Here is a 26443-nt window from a genome sequence, read left to right as displayed (position 1 = left end):
CATTGGAAGTATATTTTGTTTTTGTTGCAAGTGTATTGAATACCTGCTTCAGTATGTAATGAGCATATCAACTATGGTATCATGAGCTCGGCATATAAAATGAGTAAACTGATCTTCTCAAAACAATGAAACAATAGGGACTTCAACAAAAAAAAAAGGACATCAGAGTGTTCTGGTATAAAATAGGCTAGTAAAATTCATGTGCCTTAATCAAGGAGAAAGTGTATATGGCAATTCAATCATGCATAATGGATATAACTGCTTCAAAACAAAAGAGTACTGGTAATATGATGAACACCAGCAATCACCTTAATCAGTGCAATATTTAGAATTTTAAAATTTAGCTTCTAACTTCATACTTTTTATTTGTTATTCAATAAAATACGGCATACTCTATTTATGGCATAGAATATCAGTTTTTGAAAAACAGAAAAGTTAACCGATTAACTTCAATTTACCCTGTTTTTTTGTCTGAGGCTCTTCACAGAACAGAAACAGTCTGGGAGCTAGATCTCATGATATTTTTGGATAACAGAAGAAGGCAAATGAATTCACTGACTATACTAAATCATAGTTCAGAACCCAAACGCAAACTAAGAACACACCCCATTCTTGTCTTAAATGTTTCCTGCCATTAACTCGTATTTGGCATTCAATTCAGCTCTCCAATGATGAGTACAATCGAAAAAAATAAGAATGATATCCCCACCCCAAGTAAATGAAATGAGCATCAGAGCATGATGAGGCAAAAGTATAGATGCAATGGCAAAGATTGCATAAAAGTTTGAATCCACATACCAAAGTGATATCTCATTCAAACCATGGATCAGCAGAAGAGCCAGGAAAAGCAAATTATTACCCACTGACATTACCAAGCCAGAACAGCAAGGGGAACTGAACTGCAGCCATGAAGAGCAGAAGATAATGATGCCTGGTGGAATGCTTCTCATACCCCCTAGTTCCTCCAAGAAGGACCCTCTTCATGGTCTTTACAAGGAACACAGCCATGCACACACATATCCACGGCAGCAGAAAATAATATGAGAAGCTCCAAAAGATCCTTGCCAGAACAGCAAGGGACAAGCCAGCAAATCCATACCCGGCATAGGCCACAATGTCCAGCAATGGTGCCTCACCACTGCCTAAGGAATACAACAACCCTTTTAGGAGGAGGATGTGGAAGAACCAGCCTGCTAATCCTTTTGTAAACTGTAGACTCAATGCTTCTGGTGTAAATCTGCACTGGATAAGAACATGTTAATGGCACAATGATGAAAGATTGTAGATGTGTCTAAGACTTGTCTTACCTTCCAAAAACACCCAATGAGAATCCTGAGAGCACAACATAAGTACCAAAGGCCATGAGGGGGATGTATAAATCTGGGGCATTTATATCATGAACTGGAGGTTTGTAGGCAAGCCTACCTCCAACTGGCTCTGTAATTCTAGTCCAATGTCCCTGGATGAAGGAAATCAAAGGACATGTGACAATAGTTATAGTACAAGGAGCTAGCTGACCAGATACAGGAGGAAAAGAAGTAAATTAAGCATCCTTACCCTGTGTAGGAATGGGAAAAGGATCACTTTCAATTTATTCCTCACATACTGGCCATTCACTTGAAAGTAATACTGAGGATCAGACAAATATTGACTAATCTGTTCACAAATCATGAAGGTGATTGTGAGCCCCTTGCTTTATGTAAATGCACTGCTACCCAGTGGAGAAAAAGACTGACTGATTTGTTTTACTATATGAATGTTTTATCCTCAGCATACATTGCTTTGCATAAATTCAGAGCTTGAGCCTAGGAATTTCTCCCCATATGCTCCTAGTCCACCACGGATGAGTCCAGATCCAGTCCCATAGAAAGCATTTCCGAATGGGTTCGGTGGGGATCTTTGCATGCCAGACTGGTTACCAAGACTGCCATTCATTGCTGTCAAATAGCTGAAAATTACCTGAATAAAAACAAACAGCGTAAAATCGCTCCATTTGGAAGCACACATGTTCCTCAAGTTTGAGAATAATCAGAACAGCCCGAACAATAGCAGCTGAATCTATAATTTTATACACAAAACCTTAAGAATTATGTTTACGGATATAATATTTATAGATTTCCAGGAAAGTGGACATCAGAATAATTTTTATAGAAAGTCATATTGCATTAAAATATCTGCAATAATTCTGTGCACATGAACACTATGAAAGCTACACAAGTATTATTTATGGAAAGTAAATCAAACCCTTTAGGTTTCTAAAATTTATACTGCATGCCAGCAGTTTCACTACATTTCTTATGAACATGATGAAACTGAACATTAAAGTTCAGAAATTGTATGAAAAGAGAAAGGAAGAAAGTTCATTTTGTAGTAGTTTAAGCACAAGCAAGAAACTACTTGGTATACTCTTTGTAAGAATGTTCTATTCATGTTTAGAAGAATCTCCTTCTCATTCAAAGGCCTTTAGGTTACCAGGATTCTCAATATCCAGTACCAGATAATGCATCAGAGTGTATAATTCTTTTTGGCCTTATGCAACAGCCTACCCCAATTAACACTAAAACTTGCATCAAAGTTCGGTAGAAGAAATGATGAAATTGACATTGCCCATTTAACTACAATTTTGTTAGCTTTGGTCCGGAAACAGTATCCATTTCACTACAAGGAGACACTTGATCTTGAAACATGTACTGTGAACCAGTAATCTATAATCTGTTAATCCAACAGTGCTTAGTTTACACATTTTAGCAGATTTTCTCCTAGAAGAGTGCCTTACAGGGACACAGAAATCATCAGTTCTTATATGGTTAGTAAATAGATTCTTCCTACAGGATGTCCAGGCAATTAGCAGCAGATGAGCTGCTTGCTTTACTCAGCAGGATGGAATGCACAGACATCTGTTAGATTTTCATATTAGCCTCAAAAAGCTTTCCTGGAGACATTGAAACTAGATAATAGTTCTGGAATTACATTCACTACAAAGAGTTAAAGGATAAACAAACCTCACATCTGAAATTAATATCGTCATAACATTAGCTTATTGAATCACCTTGGCAGGTTTTGTGTATACCAGAGTCAATTATATAGTTTTGGACCTAATTCTTTGTGAAATAAATAATAACTGATATCACAGTATTTGGGGTACTCCACTGGATAAAATCGGTACAACAAATTTGGAAAGAGCCCATATTAAGGTGAGCTTGGGCCAGTCTGGTCTGGCCTGGAGTGGTCTGGACCGGCCGCTTGGGTCACCCAACGTGCGCTGGAACGTGCAACAGGGGGAGGAGGACTTCCGATGAGTCCTCTTCCTCCCCGAGTTCCTCGTGGAAGAGGAATCCTAAGACTCACTGGACTACGGTGAAAGCCCTATGACTCAACTTATAAAGCCCCTCCCCTCTTCCCTCAAATCCCTTGCTCGCGGATCCCAAACAATCCTCGCCGGATTTCTTCAAATTCCTCTCCGATTGTTGGTCGTTGTCCGCACCGTTGCCACGGCCGAATGCCGCTGGAAAACTAGGTAAGGACCCGACCCCCTTGAACTACCTTTTCTCTCTTTCTTTCGGGATTGTTCCGATTAGGCCGGTGATCACCGGAATACCATCCGAAATAGGGGTGCCCAGTTTCGGCTTCTTCTGTGTTCTGTCGCTGCTGGCCGCCGGAATTGGCCGAGTTTTGCCACCTCCCAAGACCTCTATGTTTGGGCGGAAGTCATTCAAGAAGATCGGCCGTGATCTAGGCTAAGTTCTTCCATGATTTATCTTCTTCTTCTTTCTTTCTTCGCACCGGCCGACCACCGTCATTGGTGGTGCCGCAGCTGAAGGGCCGCCCGTGGTCGTCGTCGCCAAGGGTTGGGCCGCCTTGGTGACTACCACCCACTGATCCGAGAAGAAAGGGAGAGAACGTCTCTCCCCTATTTTGGGGAAGAAGAGAGCCTCTTCTTTCTCTCTCCTCTCTCCTCTCTTCTTTCTCTCTCCTCTCTCTCTTGATCTTTTTCTCTGTTTCTCTCTTCGCATGATTCTATGGATCCAGCAAAAGGGTTCTAGATGTTTTAATTGTAGACTCGGGTTAACCCCAGTAAACGGTCCTGGACCAGTGTCACTGCAACCACCCGTCGCGCTAGCCTTAACCTGACCATCACCAAGTACCGTTGGATTCTACCATCATTAGTCCCTATTGTGTTATCTATACCATGGTCTGATTTTTGTTTCATGAGTTGACTGATTTGATTGGCCAAAGCGGACCGACCTGGATCATCGAACACTGCTACCTAGTTGACCTTGTCCGTCCTGCACCCGACTGTTGTCAGCTACCATTGGATCCATAATTGATAACCCTTGATCTATTACCTTTTTCTTGATTGGATATAAATTTCTTGATCAGATGAATTGGATTACGTTGTACTAACTGAAGCGAACAATTGAGCGTTGTCATCTAGCCAACCTCGTATATCTTCCTATACAAATCTATTTTTATAGTCAGCTCTGGTTTTGTATGTGGCTACAATCATCCGGATAGAAAGAAGACCAACAAGATCTTATACTCTAGTATCTAAATTGAGGTAAGATCCTACTAGCCTTTTATTTATTTCAATTAGAGAAGAATAGAGAAAATATCGATAATTCAAATATTAGAACTCTAAAATTAGGTAATTATTGAATAAGTGATTCATTAATATAGTGAGTAATTGATAAGGGATAAGTTAGTGTAATATTGATATTAAATTGACTGAACATGTTAGATGCGGATTGATAGTCTTGTAGTTGCGTTAGATTGCGATAGAGGTAAGAATCTCTATACTTCATCACTATATATATATATATATGTTTATTGGTTTGTACCGCTGGATTGGCATCATAAGATTTACATCGATAAATTTGGTTTGGCATGTGATAATATGTTTTATATGATTTTCAGTACAAATATATTCGTATGATTATTATACTCTCAGATATTGAGAACATGATTATATGAACAAAGATATCTTGAATTCGAAAAAAAATCGTTATATAAGTGATAACTGATTTGACAAGAGGAGCATGTAAATCAAACGGACAAGATATGATTTGGACTAATCTCATCATGGGATAGCACCCATGGGCTAATGCATGGAATAGCCTCCACGAGCTTATGCATAGGATAGGCTCCACGAGTTTACACGTGGATTTTTGTAGCGTCATGGGCTGACATATAGGAATAGCCTCCACGAGCTTACGCATGGTAGTATAGTCTTGGACTGAGTCCTGATATTGGATTGTCCAAAGTGGAAAGTTAATCAATGAGAAACATAAAAATTAAATTAATAAAAACGGATGAAATGACATCAGAAATTATTATTGAACAGTTGGTTATATTTGAGATATATATGTATATATATATATATATGCTTCTTTGAAAAGATGATAATGAGAACTTATATGCATGTTATTTGTTGAGCTTTCTAAGTATTGATCGATATTCATTTTATATTTCTAATTGATTATTTTCTTATTACTTATGGTGTAGTGGTTCAGAATTCTTACAGGGCTATAAAGATAACAAGTCCTTTCCTCTTTCTCTTTTTTAGAGCTGCAGGTTGCGTAGTACTTGGCTATGGTTGAGATCACAAGTGGAAGGAATGAATAGATAGAGCATTACTAATACTGGTTGGATGATTAAATTCTATAATTGGATCAGTTTTATTGCTTGTTATGAATTAAGATTATTATTGTTCACGGATATTAAGATTGTTCACGGATCATTATTTTTCAGGCCTTACATATTCTCTAGAGTTCTGCCCTAGGAAGTGTGCGGTCGGGTCGCATTCCAGACCCGGGTGTCAGGTTTGGGGCATAAAAGAAGTAGTATCAGAGTTTAGGTATAAGATCATTGGAGAGCATGACAGACCCTAGCTATCTGAAAGTGCATGGCCAAGATTCACTCCAGCAATTCAAGCTTTCCTCCCCCAAAGTGACATGAATGATTGAAAAAAATCCAAATGAGGGGGAGAAACAATAGATTAAAAGCCTATTGTCCTCTATTTGCAAACAAAACGTCCAAAACAATCTTTGGCTTGGATGCTTCAAAAGAAGGCCCTCATGGAGCTAAAATTAAAATTTCATGGATGCCTCGCATTTAGCCAAGTGACTGCAACAAGATTCAATGTGTGGATAGATGCTGAGGCATGCCATGACCAAAATCTTTTCACAAGGCTCAAACCAAAAGCATGATCATAATCCAATGTGGCGCTTGTAAATAACCTTCAAATGCATTTAAATGTTCTGTTTTCCCAATCAATGTCCAAGTCCTGAAAGGAAAATAAGCTAATAGACATTTAAAATCACCAAATGATCCCAGTACATATGTAAATAGAGACACAAGAGCTGCTGGTTTGCTATGCAAATAGCCAAACACCTCTAGAGTAAATTTTCTGCAGCACTGGTGCATCCCAGCATTACAAACATAAATATAGACCTATTGGAAGAACCTTGAGGTGCATGTATATAAGAATACAAGACAAGCCCAAAACAAGGCTTTCATCCTGTTATAATATTAAGAAATCGTATGATATTACAAAAGGAAGAAAATGGTAGTCCTGGAATTCAGATCTACCAAATCTTTGAGCTCCTACTGTTGTTATTTTCCATGGAATTTGCTATTTGTCATGGAATAGGTTGAGCTAAACACTTGTGGGTTCTTAAGGGAATGTGCAAACATCATATCAATTGGATTTTCCACTACAAATCACAAAAGTTGATCTTTACCATATTGGTTCAAATGAACAGTTCAAGGTAACATTTTGACAATGGAAAATTATAAGATTATAAAATCAATTTATTTGTAATTTAGGACCAACGAAAATAAAACACATGATTCTATTACTTGCGAGTCCCATGAGATATCACAGTTACCATGGTCTAATATGTAAAACAAACAAGAAACATATCTCATATTTAGAGTTCCTATCCATAAAACATGTCACCATGCATACTACAATGCATAAGATATATGCTTCTATCCAGACAAAAATATGTAATTTTCTAGCTAACATAGGGTGTCAAAAATCTTTGCTATAGATTTTTCAACTTAGCTACAAAAATTTTGCAAACATCCCACAAATCCAGTTTGATAACACAACCAACATTTCTTAAGCAGAAAACTTTTGGCAACAAATTGCCCAACGACAAGGAAATGCTTTGTTTAAAATATGTGAGCCACAGTCACAAATTATAATTCCTGATAGCTTTAAAACAAGGTATTCTTTATAAATTCCCTTGTTTTGGACATACAATCAAAAATCCAAAATAATGCATATGCAAGTTTCATGAGAATACAAAATTCAATCTTGATTCAATAAAAAGCATAATTGTTATAGTGATTGTGCCTTCAGTAAATTTTAGTTTAATCCCAACGTTACTAAGATAAAATGATATATCATTTATATTGTATCTTATCAAGGGTATGGCTTTTTCTATACACATTGATGTTCTAATGGAATCCACTTAACCATGATCCAAATATGATGTAATATATGTCATGTGCCATGGAATGCAGAACCGGACAGTTCCGCCCGTTTCGAGCCATAGCGGTGGCTCAGTAGTACAGTTCCGGCTTGAAAAATGGCTCACTACCGGAGCTGGAGAAGAAGAAGAAAAAGAAAGAGCGAGCGGGGGAGGGGGGAGAAGGAGCGGCGGCGGACGCTGGCAGAAGACCGCGGGGGGCGGCGGAGGCCATTGCTCTCTCTTTCGATACAAAGGAACCGGCCGCAGCTTAAAAATTTTCAAATTAAAAAAAATTTAAATTTTTTTAGCCGCAGCCACGGCCTCGGCCTTCGCCGCCCTCCTGCAGCCTCTGCCGCCCCCTGCCAGTGTCTGCCAGCACTTCTTCTCCCTCTTTCCCCTGCTCACTCTCTCTTTCTCTTCTCCTTCTTCGGCTCTGGCAGGTTTTCTCTCTCGATACGGGCTCGACACGGCTCGTACTGACTTGCTCCGCCAGAGAACCGGTATGGTACCCGGTACCGATTCCTCCGACCCTACAAGTGATTGCTTCTTAGGAGGTCCAAGCACTCTAATTCCATTAATAGATGCTCCCCTCTCCATGCCTAAATACCCTCTCCAGTTTCAACCTCCATTAAGGGTAACTAGTTCTCACAAAATGTGAAATTTGTAAAGCATAAATATACTAATGTATCATATACAAAGAGCTTTTTTATTTCTTGGAAAAGATAACTAGAAATTCACCATATTGTTTTTGAAAAATATATACGAAATTATGAAGACATTTCCCATGAAATTTTGTTTTAGTGTCATAAAAGGATGTATCCTAAGGACGGCTTATAGTTTCACTGCTTCAAGGCACAAAAAAAGCTGCTTCCTCATCAGTAAGTACAGTAGTACCAAATTGGCTCATTTTACACTTGATTGACCTTTGGACTTCGAACAACTGTACAAGAAATTCAATGTCACAAACAGCAAGCCACATGTTATGATTAAAGGACAGATGCCTTTCTTGAAAGATATGGCTCCTACCCTCCTTAGGAAAAGATAGAACAATAAAACTATTAAAAGAATATGGAAAAGATAGAACAATTAGCAAACTGCTAATTGTTCCAGTTGCAAAGTTTCCTAACAGACTTGGAAAAGAACATTCTAAGGGATAAATTGATCCCAATTTCCTATTAAAGTTATCAGGTATACAAGTTATAACTACAAAAGAAGGCATAGCATCCAATCAATGAGAAGGTTGAATTTATTTCGCTTGTACACCTTGCCTATGAATATTGTATCTTAACAACAACAATGTAATTTTTGTTATATATGAATAACAAATATAATGATGCTCAAGCACTAAGTTCCATAGAAACTGAACATGCATGCGTTGCAAGGTCCTTATGGTAGATAAAACAGCCTGCCTTTTGCTTACCAACATAACTAATAAACATATAAAACATGGGAAATAGGCATTGTTACATCAATTTGGAGTAGGTTACACAAATCGCACCTTGCCATCGATTTCTACATTGGCCCTGTTCAAACCATCTCAAATGATTTTCCTCACCTTTAAGTCTATCTATTCCAGTCATTCTCTAATGTGACCATTCACAAATTTACAGCTATTAAGTTACCACACATTTATCTGAACCAAGGTCCACCGAACCACCACCGGGATCCATACCGGTCGGCGCCCGATACAGTTCGGCACCGGTTCAGACCTGTACGGAATCGGTATTTTTTTTGGAGTTTTTAAAAAAAAATTAATTGGTAATCACTCTTTTCAAACTTTTTCTATGAATTTAAGTCTAATTTAATTTTCTTTTTGATATTTGTTTGATGTTTCTATGATTCCGGTTTAACCTAGATGATGCATCTTATTGCTTTAAAATGATACAAATGATAAAATGGACAACATAAAATATCCTCAAATCTAGTGACGTAAAAATTTAAAAATAATGCAGTCAATTACATATATTTAAAGTCCAACATACATACTGATATCTAAAATCGGGTCGAGTGGTAATGCCTCTCATAAATATTCGGATCATCGGCATAGTCAGAAGGCACATCAGCCCATCCTGGTAACCAAGCGGCGTTGTAGTCTTGTACGTTCATCCCAAAAGGAACGCACGTCGAGTTATAAGTACTCTTGGATTTTTTGTTGAAGCTCTAGCTCTGAGAGATATCCTCTAGCTGATAATACAGCTGTGGAGGGGTCTATCCGAATATGTCGACAGCAAAATCCGACTCGTAAGATGCTCCGAGCTGCATAGGGAAGTAGCCACCGGAAGATGCCTCAGACGCACCATATCCAAATCCGTATCCGTATGAATCATAGACTACATGTGACTGTGGATAATAGGATCTAGTATACGACTCAGAACCCGATATATCTATGGATCCTACTCTACGTGCGAAGTTATCTCCAACTACATCGTGTCCTCCTGAATAACCTCGAGGAGCCCATCTCCTATATGCAATCATATCCCCGCAGACTCTACCAGATCGTGCACCGTGGTTCCTATCCTCTGTGGTATGCATAAACTGAAACTCACCGGTGAATTGAAGACCACCCTATGGATATGTCTCATAAACAATGGTGTCCTATCCTCCATTCTCTCTCTGGCCGGTAGATTTATGACCACCAGAATTGTCATTACTGCTGCTCCTGGTTTCTGAATCTGAGTTTACTGACTCCTCCTCAACACTCTCCATTAGAGTTGCAGGTGCCTTTTATTTTTTTTATGTGTGCTGAGCTTCTTACCTTTCGTGCCCCTCTCTGTCTGGCTATGTTGGAAGGATGTATGTCACCCTTCTGACCGAGTCGACTGGGTAGCGCAGTGGCCTCGTCTAAGCATCTCTCGATCATATCTCTTGAAAGGATGTCTCGGACAAGGAGTCATGTGATAACAAACTCTTCTGTGGCTATGGCTGATCAACTGAAAGAATGCATGGAATATTGCGCTCAGCCATTGCTTTGTATTGACCCTAGCCTCGCTGGCTACGAAACTGGCGGTCGTGAAGGCGATCCTCGCTTATCAAGCTTCGGCTCCTGTAGATCCATGTAGAACCCAACAATAAATGCTGCATATATTTTTCTAGGCCCTCGGGCATGCATCAAAGGCTACTTATTTCTTAATTTTTTCTAAATTTAGGCTTAGACCACTGTGCACATGATCACATCAAAACTTAAATAAATGGATACCAAATTTTTATGGAGAGTAACTTGCATGCCCCTAAATATGTTTCTGAATTTACAATTTTTTAATTTCTATTTATTTAAAAAAATATATTTTTAATCTAAAAATAATTTTTTTAATTTTTAAAAATTATATATAATCCAAAAACTAAAAATTTTTAGGTAAGTATGTAGATTGTCCATAGATCTACAACGTATAAAAAAAATAAGCCTAAATCAAAAATTTTGCTATGATCTTCCTTTATTTTTGAGCAATTTTTGTGCTATTTTTTCAAGCCCCCCTAAAAAAAAGGAGGAAATGGGTAAGAGAGAGAAAGCACACCTTATTTAGCCTTAGATCTTTCTTCTGATAGCCTGAATCGGTGTTATTTTTGGAGTTTGGGAAGAGGAAGCGACCGAGTGTAGGAAGAATTGTGCATTAGCCTTCCCAACACACATCTAATGCTTTAAAAAGCATCAAGTACACTGCTACAGTATCAACCGGGCTTGGAACCAGAATGGCTCAGTATGAGCCAGCTAGTTCGCACCGAGTCTGCACCGAACCGACTAGTTCCGGCCGGTTCGGGCACTTACCGGCTGGTTTTGGTCGGTAAGTAACCGGTTCCGGCCAGTTCTATATGGGTTCCGGCTGGTAAGGGGCTGGAACCGGTTCTAGGACTAACATGCACCAAGTAGCACCCTCTCAAATATTGACACAAAGTTGATTTAGAATAATGTTAAGAGGTAGCTGCCATAAGCCAACTCCTATTGTTAGCCCATCACCACCAAATACTCATGCATCAAGCATGCTGACAAGCAGTACAGAACACACAAGAGTTATTGTATACATGTTTTATGTAGCTAGTATAACCAATTGAGATTCCTTATTTCTCCTACCCACCAAGTAATCTCTCTTGGTCATCTATTATAAGCTTTTCCTATATTAGAAAAACCATATACAGGTTTTCATCTTTACTCATTGTTCCATTAAAATGCTTTTATAAGTCCTTGTTACCTGTATTAATTTTCTTATGGAAATTTTTCTATAGCTTGAAAAGAAAAGAAAAATGAATTAATCATACGACTTTAGTAAATCCTTGGTAATAAACTGCATTTCTTAGCTAGCTCTCTTAGCATGGCTTGGCTTGGAAATCAGATTACCATGCTTGTTTGATCACAATAGAGGAACCTAAGCCGCATTTTATGCTCATCTTATTAATTAGACATGCACATATATGTATAAGCTTGTCTAAAGCCTAGCCAGGATTGAGCACACTCTTAGCATTAGAGTGAAGCTAAAACAGCCCAATATTCAGCTCAGCTTTCATTACTAGCCCTACTTTCCCTCCATTTATTTGCCAATCTCCTGGTCATTGTTATCTCATTTACTACATATTTTGATGAAGTCAACTAAATATCTTTGTTTAATTTCCGTACTATGTCTGATGGGCCAAAACATGCTAAAAGATTTTGTTTTGTTTTCCCCATGTTATATCTGCCCCCTGCTGTTATAATTTAATTGGTTGAATTTCCTCTATTGTCCCCCTTCTATAATGAACCTTTCCCTCTTATATGCTTATAGCATCATTCTCATTCAACAGCTCCCGGAAATCTAATCTTCCTCAGCACATATACCCTATCATGAGAATCAACCAATCTTATGCAACCAGTGGATTAAAATCTTTTTCCTCTAATGCAACAACCATTGTGATTGAAATCTACCATGAGCCCTTTCCTGTTTAACTTATTGTAAATGTCATCATAAGCCCTATACTTCACCTTAATAGATTCCTAGTCCTGAAACTAGCTATGCCCATTATCTTAATAAGACCTTTCATGATAACCTTTGCCTAGCCTTGTGTGGAGTGATTGATCATAACCCTATTTGATTTTGATGAGCTCAAAGCATCTGAGTATATCTCTTGTTTACTAATGAATTCAATTGAGTGTTTCAGTGAAAATCTTGTCTAAAGTGTTTCTAGACTTGGTTCATAATATTTTGGATAAGTTAAGAAGTCAGTTTGAACCAAAGTCTGAGACTCGAGTCGACTCCAGAGTATTACGAGTCGACTCCAAGCGTATCAGAATCACTGGCACGGGCTCGAGTCGACTCCGGATCATTACGAGTCGACTCCGACTGAGAACAGACAGACGAGCAGAAAGCATCAACTCAAAACCTGTCAGCGAGTCGACTCCTGAAGTGCGCGAGTCAACTCCGATGTTTACCGAGTCGACTCCGGAGTAGTATGAGTCGACTCTAAGGAGTTACAGACAGAAAAGTCAGAGAGCGAATTTCGACCCTGAGATTCGAGTCGACTCCTGTGGAACGCGAGTCGACTCCGATGGTTGGTAGGTCGACTCCAAAGAAAGCGAGAGTCGACTCTCAGTGGTTCACAAGGCAAAAGTCAGAGAGCAGTTTTCGGACTCTGAGATTCGAGTCGACTCCCGCAATGCGCGAGTCGACTCCGAGACAGCGCGACCCCAAAAAGACAGAAGACCGAATTATTGTCTCTAAGAGCCGAGTCGACTCCCAGACAGCTCGAGTCGACCCCAAGGCAGCGCTACACCAAAAAGGCAGAAGGCCATGTTTCGGAAACTGAGAGCCGAGTCGACTCCAGAACAGTCCGAGTCGACTCCAAGACTGGACGAGCCAAAAGACAGAAGATCGGGAGTTCGGGCTCTGAGCGCCGAGTCGACTCCCAGGATTGTCGAGTCGACTCGAGTGGGCCAGGTTGAAAATTGGCTCCGTGGACTTCATGGGATGAGCCGACTCCGAAAATGCCAAGTCAGCTCCAGAAGTTGGCGAGTCGACTCCGGGTCAAGTCGAGTCGACTCCCAGTCGAAGAGGCCACTTTAATTCAAATCCGGAACAGTTGCCGAGTCGACTCCAGAAAAGCATGAGTCGACTCCCGCTACAGCCGAGTCGACTCCTGATCGCGCGAGTCGACTCCGACCCCCAACGGACATATTGTCAGGTTGTGCAGAGTGTGCAGAACGGGCAGAAAAAGGTGTCTAACGGCTAGTTTCCGTGGGGGATGGCTTAAATAGCCACAGAGGACTGTAGCAAGGCAGAGAAGCACCATTCCATTCAAAGAAATCAAGCATTCATTCTCTGCATACTTGTCTTCAACGAAAAGAAGGAAGAGCGCCATTAACTCCATCCAACTTCCTCTTTCCAGCATTTTAAAGAAGCCTCCTCCTGCATTCAAGTCGACCAGACATTCCAGAGGAGACTCAAAGTTCAAGAAGCCCTACTCTACTCCAACTCAAAAGTGTTTGAGGGCTTTTAACTTCTCTCTAGTTTATATTGTAGCAAATCTGCTTTTTAAGAAGCTCAGTTTTTCTGTTTGTTTCTTATTCTTTCCATATTATCTTTACTTGGTTCAATCGAGGGATTGAATCAAGGGTGTAGAGGTTGGTTGGTGAGCCGAGTGTAAAACCAACGTGTAAGGGTTCGATTGTGATCCCGGAAAAACAATCGGGGTGGTTCTAGTCGGTGAGCCAGGAAAAACCGACCGAGTTCGTTGTGAGCTCGTAAAACAACAAGTTTGGTTGTGAGCTTATAAAACAACCGGCTGTAATCCAAGGGGTTATAGTGAATTCCCAAGTGAGACTTGAGGAGTGGACGTAGGAGCAAGGGTTAGCTCCGAACCACTATAAAAGCCTTGTGTTTGTGATTGTTTGTCTCTTTCTTTTACTCTCATTTCATTCACAGCACATAGCAATTAATTAACCATCTTGGTAAAGCATTAATTAGTCATCCACAACGTTTTAATTGCAAAATTATTTTAAAACCCAATTCACCCCCCCTCTTGGGTTGTCTATCTGGGCAACAAGTGGTATCAGAGCCTAAACTCTTCTACCCTAAGAGTCAAAGATCAAAATGACAACCCCATTTGGATCTTCCCACATCGAGGGTCAGTCCACCCAAAGACCCCCATTCTTTAATGGATCCGATTACTCATATTGGAAGGCTAGGATGAGGATATTTATCCAAGCCTAAGATTATGAGATGTGGACCATCATAGTGAATGGACCATACATCCCATCCATCTATGTAGAGGGTGTCAATGTACCCAAACTAGAAAAGGATTGGGATGACCATGACTTTAGGAAAGCACAACTCAATGCCAAAGCAATAAATGTGCTTTACTGTGCATTAGATAGGAATGAATTCAATAGGGTCTCTACTTGCAATTCTGCAAAAGAGATTTGGGATAGACTTGAAGTGACCCATGAGGGCACGAATCAAGTCAAAGAATCCAAAATAAATATATTGGTTCATAAGTATGAACTATTTAAAATGGATCCTAATGAAACAATCACTTGCATGTTCACTAGATTCACTGACATTGTCAATGGCCTAAAAAACCTTGGCAAAAACTATACTAACAGTGATCTTGTCAGGAAAATTCTTCGCTGCTTACCAAGGTCATGGGAAGCCAAGGTGACGGCAATCCAAGAAGCTAAGGACTTGAACAAACTTCCACTTGAAGAGCTTCTTGGATCCCTAATGACGCACGAGCTGACAATGAAGCAGCACAGCGAAGAAGAGTCCTCCCATAAGAAAAAGGTAATAGCTCTTAAATCTACATCATCTAACAAAGACTTGTCTTGCAGTAGCAGCAGTGAAGAAGAGAATCATGAGGGAGACGATGATGAGGCTCTTCTCGTGCGCAAATTCAGAAGATTCATCAATCAAAAGAAGACCTTTCATCAGAGGAGAGGCCCCTCAAATTCCTATCGGAAGGATAAAGGTAAGGAAAGGGAAAATGAGGGGATTGGATGCTATGAGTTCAAGAAGCCGGGACACATCAGAGCTGAGTGTCCTCTACCAAAGAAGGGGAGCAAGTACAAGAAGAAGAAAGCCCTTGTCACCACCCTATTGGACTTCGACACATCATCATCCTCATCGGATGAGGAACAAGTAGAAAAGGCCAACTTCTGCTTCATGGCCAATGAAAATGAGGTAACATCCGCACCACATTTAGATTTTACTTTCGATGAACTGTATGATGCTTTCAATGAATTAATGGATGAATACAAAATGATAAACGTTAAAAACAAAGAACTAAAAGTAACTAACCAAACTCATCTCCGTAAGTATGATTCATTAGTTAAGGATAAAGATGTTCTTATCAAAGAAAATGTAGAACTTAAAACAAGCAACCAAATCTTGATACAAAAGAATAATACCTTAACTAAAGAAAATGAAAGGCTGAACAAAGAAACATTAGAACCCAAAAACTATAAACATATAAATGAGAGTATCACAAAAGAACTAAATGATCTAAAAGCAGAAAAACAGACACTAACTAAAGAACTTGAGAAATACAAACCCTTGGTTGAAAAATTTACATATAGTTCTGAAAAATTAAATATGATACTTAATAGTCAACGAGCTGTATTCAATAGAGCAGGTCTAGGATACAAACCTAAAAACAAGTAAAAACTTCTTAGTAACTTCTTTGTTAAAGCAGGAGAAAGTAAAATTAAGAAAATAACATATTTTTGTTGTGGAACTGTAGGACATAAAGCAAATGTATGTGACTATAGAAAAGGAAAAACTAAAAGAAAAATCAAAAGGGTATGGGTTCCAAAAGGAACCAACATGACTAACCATGAAGGACCCAAGAAAACTTGGGTACCTAAAATTATATGATCTGCTTGTGTAGGAGTGTCTTGCAGCCAAGGTCAACAAAAATTGTTGGTACTTGGATAGTGGCTGTTCAAGACACATGACGGGTGACAAGGATCAATTCTTCACCCTTGAAGCTAAGAAGGGAGGTGCTGTGACTTTTGGAGACAATAACCAAGGTCACATCATTGGTATAGGTAAAGTACAAATTACCCCTTCTACTTTTATTGATAATGTTAGATATGTTGACGGTCTTAAGCATAATTTATTAAGCATTAGTCAATTATGTGATAAAGGTTATGATGTTATGTTTAAACCATCACTATGCATCGTAACAAACCCAAATGACAATAGTTTAGTTTTTAAAGGAATAAGACGTGGAAATGTGTATGTTGTAGACCTTGAGGATCTTGCCAAACACAACCCATGCTTAGTTGTTAATGAAACTAAGGACAATGATGCTAGTTGGTTATGGCACCGTAAGTTAGGTCATGCAAGCATGGACACAATATCTAACCTAGTTAAAAGAGATTCGGTGATAGGTTTGCCAAAATTAAAGTTTGAAAAGAATAAAATATGTGAAGCATGTCAATTTGGCAAATAATCAAAGAACTCCTTTAAATCTATAAATTGTGTCTCAACCTCTAGACCTCTAGAACTACTACACATGGACCTATTCGGACCAACTAGAACCACAAGCCTAGATGGAAATAAATATGGTCTAGTTATTGTAGATGATTATTCTAGATACACTTGGGTCATGTTCTTAGCTCATAAGGATCAAGCTTTTTCAGTTTTCAAGAAATTTCATAAAGAAGTAACTAATGCTAGAGATACTTCAGTAATAGCTATTAGAAGTGACCATGGTACCGAATTCGAAAATCATTTATTTGATGAGTTTTGTAGTAAAAAGGGGATAACACACAATTTTTCTGCACCTAGGACACCACAACAAAATGGAGTTGTGGAGAGGAAAAACAGAACTCTAGAGGAAATGGCTAGAACTATGTTATGTGAAAGTAACCTCCCTAAGTACTTTTGGGGAGAAGCCATTAATACTTCTTGTCATATATTAAATAGAGTTTTATTGAGACCTATTATAAAGAAAACACCTTATGAACTTTGGAAAAACAGAAAACCAAAGGTAAACTATTTTCATATCTTTGGATGTAGGTGTTTTGTTCATAATAATGGGAAAGATAATCTAGAAAAATTTGATTCTAAATCTGATGAGGGCATATTCTTAGGGTACTCTACAACTAGTAAAGCATATAGAGTCTTTAATAAAAGAACCCTAGTTATAGAAGAATCCATACATGTTGTCTTCGATGATTCTAGTGATATCTCTTCTAGTAAGAGAGTTAATTTTGATGATGATACGGAAATTCTTGAAGAAAAGATTGACGAGATGACATTACAAGATAACAGTCAAAAATTAATTGAAGATGCATCATCAAGCCAAGAGACTATAGTAGATCATGGGCTAACTAAAGCTTGGAGGTATGCTCACGGGCATCCTAAGGAATTAATTCTAGATGATCCGTCTCAACCTATTAGGACTAGAGCATCCCTTAGGAACTTAAACAATCATCTAGCTTTCGTTTCACATTTTGAGCCTAAACGCATAGAAGAAGCTGAAAAAGATGTAAATTGGATAAATGCAATGCAAGAAGAATTAAACCAATTTACTAGAAACAAAGTATGGAATCTAGTTGAAAGACCTTCTGAATATCCAATTATAGGTACCAAATGGATTTATAAAAATAAACTTGATGAAAATGGAATTGTCATAAGGAATAAGGCTAGACTAGTAGCAAAGGGCTATAATCAAGAAGAAGGTATAGATTTTGATGAAACCTTTGCTCCTGTAGCTAGACTTGAGGCTATTAGATTATTATTAGCATATGCATGCTCTAAGGACTTCAAACTATTTCAAATGAATGTAAAAAGTGCATTTTTAAATGGGTATATTAATGAGGAGGTATATGTAGAACAACCTCCTGGTTTTGAAAATCATCAATACCCTAATCATGTATATAAATTGAACAAAGCACTTTATGGTTTGAAACAAGCACCTAGAGCATGGTATGAGAGGCTTAGCAAATTCCTATTAGAACATGAGTTCTCTAGGGGTAATGTAGATACAACACTATTTCTGAAAAAGCAAAAAAAAGATATGTTATTAGTGCAGATTTACGTTGATGATATTATTTTCGGTGCTACTAACAATCGCCTCTGCGAAGAATTTGCTGATTTGATGCAGAGTGAATTTGAGATGAGCATGATGGGAGAGCTGAACTACTTCCTCGAGCTTCAAATCAAACAGTCTGAAGGAGGCATCTTCATCAATCAAGCCAAATATATCAAGGAGATGCTTAAAAAGTTTGATATGGAGGGGAACAAGTCAATCAGCACCCCCATGAGCTCATCATGCAAATTAGACCAAGATGAATCAGGTAAATCTGTAGATCAGAAACTATATAGAGGTATGATAGGATCTTTATTGTATCTTACTGTAAGTAGACCTGATATCATGTTTAGTATTTGCATGTGTGCTAGATATCAGTCTAATCCTAAGGAATCACATCTAATTGCAGTTAAGAGAATCTTTAAATACCTAATAGGAACTAAGAATATAGGTTTATGGTATTCTAAAGAATCTAGCCTAAAATTAATAGGATACACAGATTCAGACTTTGCTGGATGTAAACTTGATAGAAAAAGTACCAGCGGGTCTTGTCAATTTCTAGGAGAAAACTTAATCTCATGGTTTAGCAAGAAACAAAACTCGGTTGCATTATCTACTGCTGAAGCTGAATATGTTGCAGCCGGGAGTTGTTGTGCTTAAATCTTATGGATCAAACAACAATTAGAAGATTATGGCATTAAACAAGATAAAATACCCATTAATTGTGATAATACAAGTGCCATTAATCTAACTAAGAATCCAATTCAGCATTCAAGAACTAAACATATTGAGATAAGATATCACTTCATAAGAGATCATGTACTGAATGGTGATGTGACACTACAATTTGTTTGTACTGATGATCAATTAGCTGACATTTTTACAAAACTCCTAAGTGAAGAGAGATTTAGTGTGCTTAGGAGGGGATTAGGAGTGATTGATCCATGCTAGTGGTGTTTTCCACTAGTTCATTGATTTTGATGATTAGATTGTGGTTAATTTAGAGTTTCTTTACAATGATCATCAAATCAGATCATAACTTAGTGATTTTCCCTCATTCGGCACAAACATAGCATGATTTTAAGGTGCGTGCCAGAGTTCAAGACGACTCGAGTAAGTTTCAGAGTCGGCTCGTAAGGGGGAGTCGACTCGCACATTTACGGGAGTCGACTCGAAAACAATGGCAGCAGAGGGGGAGTCGACTCGCATACAGTAAGGAGTCGACTCGAGGTCAACAGGCGCCTAAGGAGAGTCGACTCGCGCATATTTTGGAGTCGACTCGAGGTCGAGTCGACTCGCGACTCAGTGGAGTCGACTCGCAGTCGGGATCCGACTTTTTAACCCTAACTCCATCGTTTAGAAAACACTTATTTTCACCGCCGCCACTGTTCAAAACCCTAGAGCCGACTCCTAGAACGTCTCCGGCCGCCCCTAGGTCCTTTTCCCGTTGATCCTTCATCGTCCATTAGGATTTCATACCATTCTAGGTCAACCATGCCTCGCAAAGCCACTGTCCCAAGCCGGAAGAGGCCCCATTCCGCGACCGGTGCCGAGCGGCGTTCCAAGGCTCGGAACGACCCCGTGAGGCCACAACCTCCGGCTCGTTCCCCGCCGAGGGCCGTTCCCTCGAGGCCGTGTACCGGGAAGGCGGTCTCCACCGGGAGATACGTCGATTTCGACTATCTCTCCCGGGAGGGCTTCACTATAGGAGATAGACTTAAGGCCCAGGGTTTAGAGTACTTTTGTTCCCTAGACCTCCCCACATACCCTAGCCTAATTAGAGAGTTCTATGGTACTGTCCATAGGGGGAATGGGGGAATAGAGGGAACCGTAGCCGGTGTCCCATTGTTTATTTCCGAGGATTTCATAGCCCAAATCCTCCACCTTCCACAGTTAGGGGTGGCTCCCACACACCCCGAAGATAGGACTGAGGCCCTTACGGCCATTCTAGGGCATCCACCCCAGTCCCCTTTAGATGAGGTGTCCGCCAGCTCACTTTCAATTGAGATGCGGCTCCTCTTGAGCATCATTTCTCGGTCTTTGTTCCCAAAGACCGGACGGTTCGATTTTGTGTCTGAGAGGGACCTAGCCCTCATGTACTACATTCTTCAGGATACCCCCATAAACTTTCCCAAGATGATATATAGATACCTATGTGAGCCACTAGATAGACCTAGGCTCACCCTCCCCTATGGCATGATGTTCACCCTTATCTTTAGGGAGGCCGAGATCCCTATTCCTGAGGGGGAACCCTCTCGCGCATTGCGATGGACAGATCGCATGCGTCCGGGGACCCTACACAGGATGGGGTTTCGGAAGGTAGAGGGGACCTGGGTTAGGAAGTCTTCCACCTCCACACATACCACCAGACATTCCCCTAGTCCTGAGCCAGACTCAGATTATCCTGACTTTCCCTCCACTTCTGCTCCTACCACCTCAGCCGGACCCTCCTCCTCAGCTCCTCAGCCCATGGAGGTCCGGATCGCTCCTGAGCAGCTCCGGGAGTTGCGCCAGGAGATAGTTAGAGACCTGCGGGATGATCTACTTCGGGAGCTCCGGGGTTCAGTGCCTGCTCCCTCTCCTGTACCATCTTCAGCGTTGGTCCCTTCCTTGACAGCCGTGACTGAGATGACGGCCCATGTGCGGGAAGAGATCGACAATGTACGGTTCCTAGTCCAAGCCCAGTTCCATAGCATGAGCGAAGTCTCGAGCACCACTCGGAAGATGCGCGATAACGTCCGACAGGATATGGGCACCACTACCCAGGGGGCCGAGCGCTTGGCGAATGTGCTCATCGACAAGCTGGACACACTTCAGAAGTCGGTGACCGAGCTCGATACGACACATAGCAGGGCCACCTCGGCCATTATCCGACAGCTCGAGCACGTCACCAATGCAGTCACACTACTTGCAGAGCGCATGCCCCGGGGACCCGCATCCTCCTCGAGGAAGCCTTAGATCATTTTGTGTTATTTTGACATGTACTTTTTTGCTTTACGTATTGTATTCTAAAATGTATTTACATACACATCAATACAATGAGTAGACATATTCTCTTCAATTGTGTGCAATTTGATCTCTAAGTGATTGTTTGTTCTGCTTACCTCCTTTTTGATATGATGACAAAAAGGGGGAGAAATATTTAGTAGATATGTAAATGGAATCAACATAAAAGAACTCAAAATGAGAATCAAAATTTAAAACATAATTTGTTCTTAGTGGATTTGGTACCTCGAGGCTCATTATCTCTCTGTTGGGGCTCCTAATGGAGTAATCTCCAGAATCTATTCAAGGGATATTCGGAGATTAGCTGAATCCTACTCAAGAACAAATTGACAGATTTTCCCTCTAAAAACCAAAAATTTCAGTTCAAAAACTGCAATGCATTAAAAGGAAATTCAGAGAATCAAAACAAAGTTGAATGCATATGTTGAGGGGGAGAATCTGAATTTTTAAGAAAGCTAAATCATTAAATATATATAAGCCAAACAATTGATTGCATGATATGAAGGCTTATATAATTCCAAATGAAAGGGGGAGCTTTAATTCCAAAATTTATTGTTTCACACCTTTCAAGCTTGGATAAATTAAATAACCAGACACTTGAATTCATTTATGGATTTTATTTCCTTGTTTATTGAGCAATTCACTTTACATATACTCAATGTTTTGCCAATCTCCTGGTCATTGTTATCTCATTTACTACATATTTTGATGAAGTCAACTAAATATCTTTGTTTAATTTCCGTACTATGTCTGATGGGCCAAAACATGCTAAAAGATTTTGTTTTGTTTTCCCCATGTTATATCTGCCCCCTGCTGTTATAATTTAATTGGTTGAATTTCCTCTATTGTCCCCCTTCTATAATGAACCTTTCCCTCTTATATGCTTATAGCATCATTCTCATTCAACAGCTCCCGGAAATCTAATCTTCCTCAGCACATATACCCTATCATGAGAATCAACCAATCTTATGCAACCAGTGGATTAAAATCTTTTTCCTCTAATGCAACAACCATTGTGATTGAAATCTACCATGAGCCCTTTCCTGTTTAACTTATTGTAAATGTCATCATAAGCCCTATACTTCACCTTAATAGATTCCTAGTCCTGAAACTAGCTATGCCCATTATCTTAATAAGACCTTTCATGATAACCTTTGCCTAGCCTTGTGTGGAGTGATTGATCATAACCCTATTTGATTTTGATGAGCTCAAAGCATCTGAGTATATCTCTTGTTTACTAATGAATTCAATTGAGTGTTTCAGTGAAAATCTTGTCTAAAGTGTTTCTAGACTTGGTTCATAATATTTTGGATAAGTTAAGAAGTCAGTTTGAACCAAAGTCTGAGACTCGAGTCGACTCCAGAGTATTACGAGTCGACTCCAAGCGTATCAGAATCACTGGCACGGGCTCGAGTCGACTCCGGATCATTACGAGTCGACTCCGACTGAGAACAGACAGACGAGCAGAAAGCATCAACTCAAAACCTGTCAGCGAGTCGACTCCTGAAGTGCGCGAGTCGACTCCGATGTTTACCGAGTCGACTCCGGAGTAGTATGAGTCGACTCTAAGGAGTTACAGACAGAAAAGTCAGAGAGCGAATTTCGACCCTGAGATTCGAGTCGACTCCTGTGGAACGCGAGTCGACTCCGATGGTTGGTAGGTCGACTCCAAAGAAAGCGAGAGTCGACTCTCAGTGGTTCACAAGGCAAAAGTCAGAGAGCAGTTTTCGGACTCTGAGATTCGAGTCGACTCCCGCAATGCGCGAGTCGACTCCGAGACAGCGCGACCCCAAAAAGACAGAAGACCGAATTATTGTCTCTAAGAGCCGAGTCGACTCCCAGACAGCTCGAGTCGACCCCAAGGCAGCGCTACACCAAAAAGGCAGAAGGCCATGTTTCGGAAACTGAGAGCCGAGTCGACTCCAGAACAGTCCGAGTCGACTCCAAGACTGGACGAGCCAAAAGACAGAAGATCGGGAGTTCGGGCTCTGAGCGCCGAGTCGACTCCCAGGATTGTCGAGTCGACTCGAGTGGGCCAGGTTGAAAATTGGCTCCGTGGACTTCATGGGATGAGCCGACTCCGAAAATGCCAAGTCAGCTCCAGAAGTTGGCGAGTCGACTCCGGGTCAAGTCGAGTCGACTCCCAGTCGAAGAGGCCACTTTAATTCAAATCCGGAACAGTTGCCGAGTCGACTCCAGAAAAGCATGAGTCGACTCCCGCTACAGCCGAGTCGACTCCTGATCGCGCGAGTCGACTCCGACCCCCAACGGACATATTGTCAGGTTGTGCAGAGTGTGCAGAACGGGCAGAAAAAGGTGTCTAACGGCTAGTTTCCGTGGGGGATGGCTTAAATAGCCACAGAGGACTGTAGCAAGGCAGAGAAGCACCATTCCATTCAAAGAAATCAAACATTCATTCTCTGCATACTTGTCTTCAACGAAAAGAAGGAAGAGCGCCATTAACTCCATCCAACTTCCTCTTCCCAGCATTTTAAAGAATCCTCCTCCTGCATTCAAGTCGACCAGACATTCCAGAGGAGACTCAAAGTTCAAGAAGCCCTACTCTACTCCAACTCAAAAGTGTTTGAGGGCTCTTAACTTCTCTCTAGTTTATATTGTAGCAAATCTGCTTTTTAAGAAGCTCAGTTTTTCTGTTTGTTTCTTATTCTTTCCATATTGTCTTTGCTTGGTTCAATCGGGGGATTGAATCAAGGGTGTAGAGGTTGGTTGGTGAGCCGAGTGTAAAACCAACGTGTAAGGGTTCGATTGTGATCCCGGAAAAACAATCGGGGTGGTTCTAGTCGGTGAGCCAGGGAAAACCGACCGAGTTCGTTGTGAGCTCGTAAAACAACAAGTTTGGTTGTGAGCTTGTAAAACAACCGGCTGTAATCCAAGGGGTTATAGTGAATTCCCAAGTGAGACTTGAGGAGTGGACGTAGGAGCAAGGGTTAGCTCCGAACCACTATAAAAGCCTTGTGTTTGTGATTGTTTGTCTCTTTCTTTTACTCTCATTTCATTCACAGCACATAGCAATTAATTAACCATCTTGGTAAAGTATTAATTAGTCATCCACAACGTTTTAATTGCAAAATTATTTTAAAACCCAATTCACCCCCCCCTCTTGGGTTGTCTATTTGGGCAACACCTTGGCTTAGATTCATAACCCCTGATATACTGTTTGACTTGGCCAAATCTTGGACTCAACTCAAGTGACACACCTTGTCTGCTGTGCTAGCTTAAACTGAACAACCATGGTTCCAAAGAAGAAAATTACTATTACAAATAAAAAATCGGTTAAAAATGGAATGACTGCATCAATGTTCTTTTAATAATTTGCTCCAATGTAAGGTTTGAGTGAAACCAATGAGTTCATCAAATATGGTTTTGAAGTCTCAATATCAATTAGCCACATATACATATCTCATTAGTGGCATAGATCTTACCATCTTTGCATTTCAATGGTGAAGCTTCTTCAACATTGACCGGAGACCACTCCACACATATATGCCTTTGAAAGGTAAATAAAATACTAAATGGATAATTAGGTGATCCATCCTCCTGCCTATGCCAACAGGATATCTGTCGACAGCCCTTAGCTGCAGAAATTCTTTCTACATAACCAGAAGTCTCCTTAAACCTTATCATCAAGAGGGACAAACATGCAGGTAAGTATTTTTCTTTCTAAATGCGCGGAGCATCGACTGTTCACCCAGGGATTCAGACGGTACAATCAAGATGCAATAATTCATAAAAAAGCCAGAACAGAAATCCTGTATTCCTGCCATCCACCGTAGTTACTAATGACAGGCATTGAATGACTTAGCATTAATCTAATCACATTTTTCCGAGTTCCTCAAAGACATAACATGACATAAAATGAACCATTTTCCACCCAATTCATTCATCAAAATTCATGAATATTCCATCCACTGCTAGATTCTTAACCTGCTACAATAAACCCTCTTTTTCTTGGAAATTTATGCGGTTTGGATCCAAAAGAGTTAAAAAAAAAAACCATTCCTCTTGTTCTGTCCTTCAGCATAATAAATCTCATGCTTATTGTTATAGAACTGATCAAATCGTTGAGAAAGAAATGGAGATAAACAAAAAGATAACTTGAAAACAAGATTCGGTATATAAGAAGAAGAATGCTCGCAGATCTGGATGAAGGCAAATGTAAGAGAGCATCGAAGAAAGAAAAGATTGTTCGAAGCTCGGATCTTCGATGAATCAATGCTTCTGCGAGTAAGACAATCAGGGGGAGATTGATACCTCGAGAAGAAGAAGATCCCGATCGGAGCTCTAACAAAGATGATACCGAAAGAAAGGGGAAAGCGGAGGCCGACGTTTATAGTTAGAGCGGTTTCGAACGAGGTCGTTTAATTGATATTTTACGAGTTAATAAATAACTTTTTTTTCCAGACTTTGCGTATAAGTATGCTTTTATATACGCCTATAAAAATGTTGGCCTACATATTTATCATATAAATTGTAACAACGCCTCATCCCAAAAGGTTAGTTTCAAGATACTATTCAGATATCTTCAGCCTCTGCTATATCCTATATGGGTGAAAAAGTTGAATCAGAAAATCCCAAATTTCAATCTGCTCTATTTATTAAATAGATAACATTTAAAATTTAAATTTATTATGTTTAATAAGCAAATAATTTGATCCAACCTGCTTAACTTATTTAATAAGTAGATCAAGTCAACTTGTTTAGCTGTATAACAGATTTAACCTGCTTAGCTTCTGCACTGATGTTCTCAATGGAATGAGAAAGTGAGAAATCAATGGCATAGCAAACAGCTTTGTTAAAGAAAAATAATGGAAACACAAAATGTAGATAGTTGTAGTATTTAATGGTGTCGTTAAGAAAAAAAATAATTCAACAATTTTTTTAAGAAAAAGAACGATTATATTTTTTTTAAAGATAATTTCTGACTGTCGATTAGATCTTTAGGG

General features: G+C 39.9%; 1 protein-coding gene across 1 annotated transcript; it reads right to left on the bottom strand.

Moving 5' to 3' along the window:
- Positions 1–585: 585 nt before the first annotated feature.
- LOC103718951 (protein YIF1B-B-like) lies at positions 586–25875 on the bottom strand. The gene is made up of 5 exons (XM_008807967.4): positions 25752–25875; positions 1777–1959; positions 1558–1656; positions 1308–1459; positions 586–1237 (listed from the first exon to the last, which is right to left on the bottom strand). Exons 2-5 carry the CDS (start codon positions 1933–1935, stop codon positions 856–858), a joined length of 792 nt encoding a protein of 263 aa, XP_008806189.1. The 5' UTR covers positions 1936–1959; positions 25752–25875; the 3' UTR covers positions 586–855.
- Between the last annotated feature and the right edge of the window lie 568 nt (positions 25876–26443).

The sequence above is a fragment of the Phoenix dactylifera genome, unplaced genomic scaffold (genome assembly GCF_009389715.1).
Source record: "Phoenix dactylifera cultivar Barhee BC4 unplaced genomic scaffold, palm_55x_up_171113_PBpolish2nd_filt_p 001445F, whole genome shotgun sequence".
NCBI lineage: Eukaryota > Viridiplantae > Streptophyta > Magnoliopsida > Arecales > Arecaceae > Phoenix > Phoenix dactylifera.
Note: the sequence above shows the minus strand (reverse complement) of the source record. Positions and strands in the feature narration are given on the sequence as shown.

What these genes read in the sequence shown, in the direction of transcription:
- LOC103718951 (XM_008807967.4), bottom strand. Translation starts at nt 1,935, where the DNA reads ATGAATGGCAGTCTTGGTAACCAGTCTGGCATGCAAAGATCCCCACCG. An exon ending in CTGAATTTATGCAAAGCAAT is followed by an intron (nt 1,657 to 1,776) that starts GTATGCTGAGGA and finishes ATTTGTGAACAG; the next exon opens with ATTAGTCAATATTTGTCTGA. An exon ending in TCATTGGGTGTTTTTGGAAG is followed by an intron (nt 1,238 to 1,307) that starts GTAAGACAAGTC and finishes TATCCAGTGCAG; the next exon opens with ATTTACACCAGAAGCATTGA.